A 3057-nucleotide genomic window follows, 5' to 3' on the forward strand; every position below is an offset into this window, starting at 1 on the left:
CCTCCACCATCATCACTACAAGAAGTGGAGGCTGTTTTAGCTGAAGAATGGACAAAAATTCCTTTGGAAACAATTCAAACTTTGTATGAGTTCATACCTTATAGAATTCAAGCTGTAATTACTGCCAAAGGCGGTTCTACCCCATATTAAAATAAATTTGTTTGAAATTTTAAGGTGTTTCCATTATTTTGTCCAACCCCTGTAGTTGGGCACTGGTCTAAATATGTTAAATGTGCCTTACGGTATTAATTTCATCCATTTATATTTTAAGTTCAAATTTTGCCTGTCATACTTTCAGAATCAATAAGTTACATTCATGTACTTAGGTCAGTGCACTCAAGTGCTTGTCCTCCTCTACAAATTTGTAACTTTATATCAATATAAGCAGTCATTAGCGTTGTCATGATCTTCACCATGTCTTTGGACTTCGTTGTGTCTTATTCCTAGAAGTAATGTCTGTTAGTTCTCACTAGGCCTTACTCTATCTGCATTTGAGTCTCATAGGGTTAAAATTGCATTTTATCTTTTAGAGTACGAAGAATATATAGTGTGTGAGAGATATTGACCATTTCAACCAGCTGGCATAATGTTTCAGCAGAAACAGTAGTTATGAGGTTGAAAATGAAAAGCTAGAATTCTAACTGATCACAAAATCATGATTTAAATCTTAGTTACAATCATTGTATTTCACACATTGTGAAAGCATATGGCTTAGTGGTTAGGGTATTCAGCTCAACATCATGAGGTTGTGAGTTGGATACCTGGTGGCACATTATATCCTTGAACAAGACTATTTCATGTTGCTTTAGTCTACTCAGTAATTCAAAGAATCACACTTGTCACATTCTGTGTCACACTGAATCTCTCTGAGAACTATGTTAAGGCTACTTGTGTCTGTGGAGTGCTCAGTCACTTGCATATTAATTTCATGAGCAGGCTGTTCCATTGATCGAATCGACTGGAACTCTCGTCTTAACCAATGGAGTGCCATTTCATTTCACATGTTATTATCTGCTTTGCTTAAAATAAATGTCAGTCCTATTTTGTGGTTGAATGATTTGCAGTAAAAGGTAGTATCCCCTCTGTGTAAATACTTGCTTGAATGCTTCATATCCAAGTATGTCTATTTGTTGACATCCAGCCAATCCATCCATACTAAAACGAAAAAAATATATAAGGGAAATATTGTTAATAGTTAAAATGTTATTTTGTTTTTTAAGTCATCAAGCAATGTTAGTTTCTTTATCATCATCGTCGTCATATCATCATCCTTTAACATCCATTTTCCATGCTGGCATTGGCTGGATAGTTTGATCAGTGCTGGCAAACCAGTGAGCTGCACCAGGTTTCAGTCTGATTTAGCTTGGTTTCTTTGGCTGGATGCCCTTCCTGATGCCAACCACTTTATAGTGTTTTCTGGATGCTTTTAATGTGACACTAGCATGAGCACTCATGTGTGGCACCAGCACAGGACTCTTGCAGGCCAATCCTCTTCACCAGGGGATGCAGCCTTAACACTTCTGCTGTGGAGGACGGGTCTTTTTGAATACAGCAAGGTGCCAGGTATCTCAGTCCTAAAAATTAGCCTTGACAAAGTCAAACTAGTTTCTTGTCTCAGCTTTTGTATATTATTGATTTCTCTATCTTTTTAGAGTGAAATTCTATTTGGTACTATAAAATAGGATGTAGGTTTAGTAATATGAATAAAAATAATAAATCTAAATGAAGAGAAACTAGCTAAAATAAGGTTAGGGAAAAGAATAATGTATATTTAGAAAAAAATACTATGCCATGTATGAGTACATATGTGTGTATTGGATATGGTTGTAAGCTGCTGTAAATAATTCATATTTATGTATATTATTTTACTGAATATTATTCTTTTGTTTGTTTTTAAGGTTGACTACATTATTGGACCATCCAAGAACTATTGAATATCTTGCATATTTAGGTTACCATTATTATTTTGACAATCAACTGTCAGCTATTCAAGGTAATAATGTAACATATATTTGTTGTGTTATTGATGTAAAACATTGTAATATTATTGATGTGGCCTTACGCCAATGTTATAAATCAATATTATTGATGTGCATCTCTAGATAGTGCAAGTAGCAAAATATATTATTTAAAACTCGAGGTTAGTGTTTATATTTTTGCCCATATGACCAAGTTGACATTCTCAGGATTTAAAGTCAACAGCTGCTCTATTGAGTAACTTGTCATGTACTCTGTTTCAACTGGTCCCCTACAGTTGAAAGACCAGGTGTGTTTGCTTGAATTAAAAATGATCATATTGTCTTATGTTGTGTGCACTGATTCTTTAAGTAATCAATTGTTTGAGCTTTCATGACCAGAAATATCCCTCAATGATTGATCACCCTTGTTGACTGAATATAGTTTAGGAATGCTGTTTATAACTTTCATGTATTTCCTCATGGTAGATTAAGTGAAGCAATAACCAGTTATGGCTGTGTGGTTTAGAAGTTTGCTGTGCAACTGTGGGGTTTCAGGTCTGATCCACTGTATAGGCTCCACCCATCTCTTATCTCTTCCTATCTGATTGCACCATCATGATGTGTTGCCAGAGCTCTTTCATCTTTGTGCTCAATCAACTCTGGTATTTTTCATGGTTCTGTTCTGCCTTTAATTTTCCTTTCTTTTAAATCAGGAAAATCGAAGGCATAGATTTTGATCAGATTAATACTGAATTTGAAAATCTGTTGATTAGTGTAGTGTAGAGAATGGCAAGATTTTTAGAGGACTAGTGTCTTAGGAGTATAAGATTATATAAAATTCTTTTATTTGTTTCAGTCATTTGACTGTGGCCATGCTGGAGCACTGCCTTTAGTCGAACAAATTGATTCCAGGACTTATTCTTTGTTAGCGTAGTACTTATTCTTATCAGTCTCTTTTGCCAAACCGTTAAGTTATGGGGACATAAACACACCAACATCAGTTGTCAAGCGATGGTAGGGGGGGACAAAAACAGACACACAAACATACACACACACATATATATACATACATACATACATATATATATATATATATATA

At 34.9% G+C, this 3057-nt stretch overlaps 1 protein-coding gene across 2 annotated transcripts in view; it reads left to right on the top strand.

Moving 5' to 3' along the window:
* LOC106871508 (mitochondrial Rho GTPase 1) overlaps positions 1–3057 on the top strand; it is a 99496-nt gene that overhangs the window by 65503 nt on the left and 30936 nt on the right. For both annotated transcript variants that reach the window (XM_014918007.2, XM_014918008.2), the window contains exon 15: positions 1899–1993. In XM_014918007.2, coding sequence (XP_014773493.1) covers positions 1899–1993 — 95 coding nt within the window. The remainder of the gene's footprint in view (positions 1–1898; positions 1994–3057) is intronic.

This window comes from Octopus bimaculoides, chromosome 1 (genome assembly GCF_001194135.2).
Source record: "Octopus bimaculoides isolate UCB-OBI-ISO-001 chromosome 1, ASM119413v2, whole genome shotgun sequence".
Taxonomy (NCBI): Eukaryota; Metazoa; Mollusca; class Cephalopoda; order Octopoda; family Octopodidae; genus Octopus; species Octopus bimaculoides.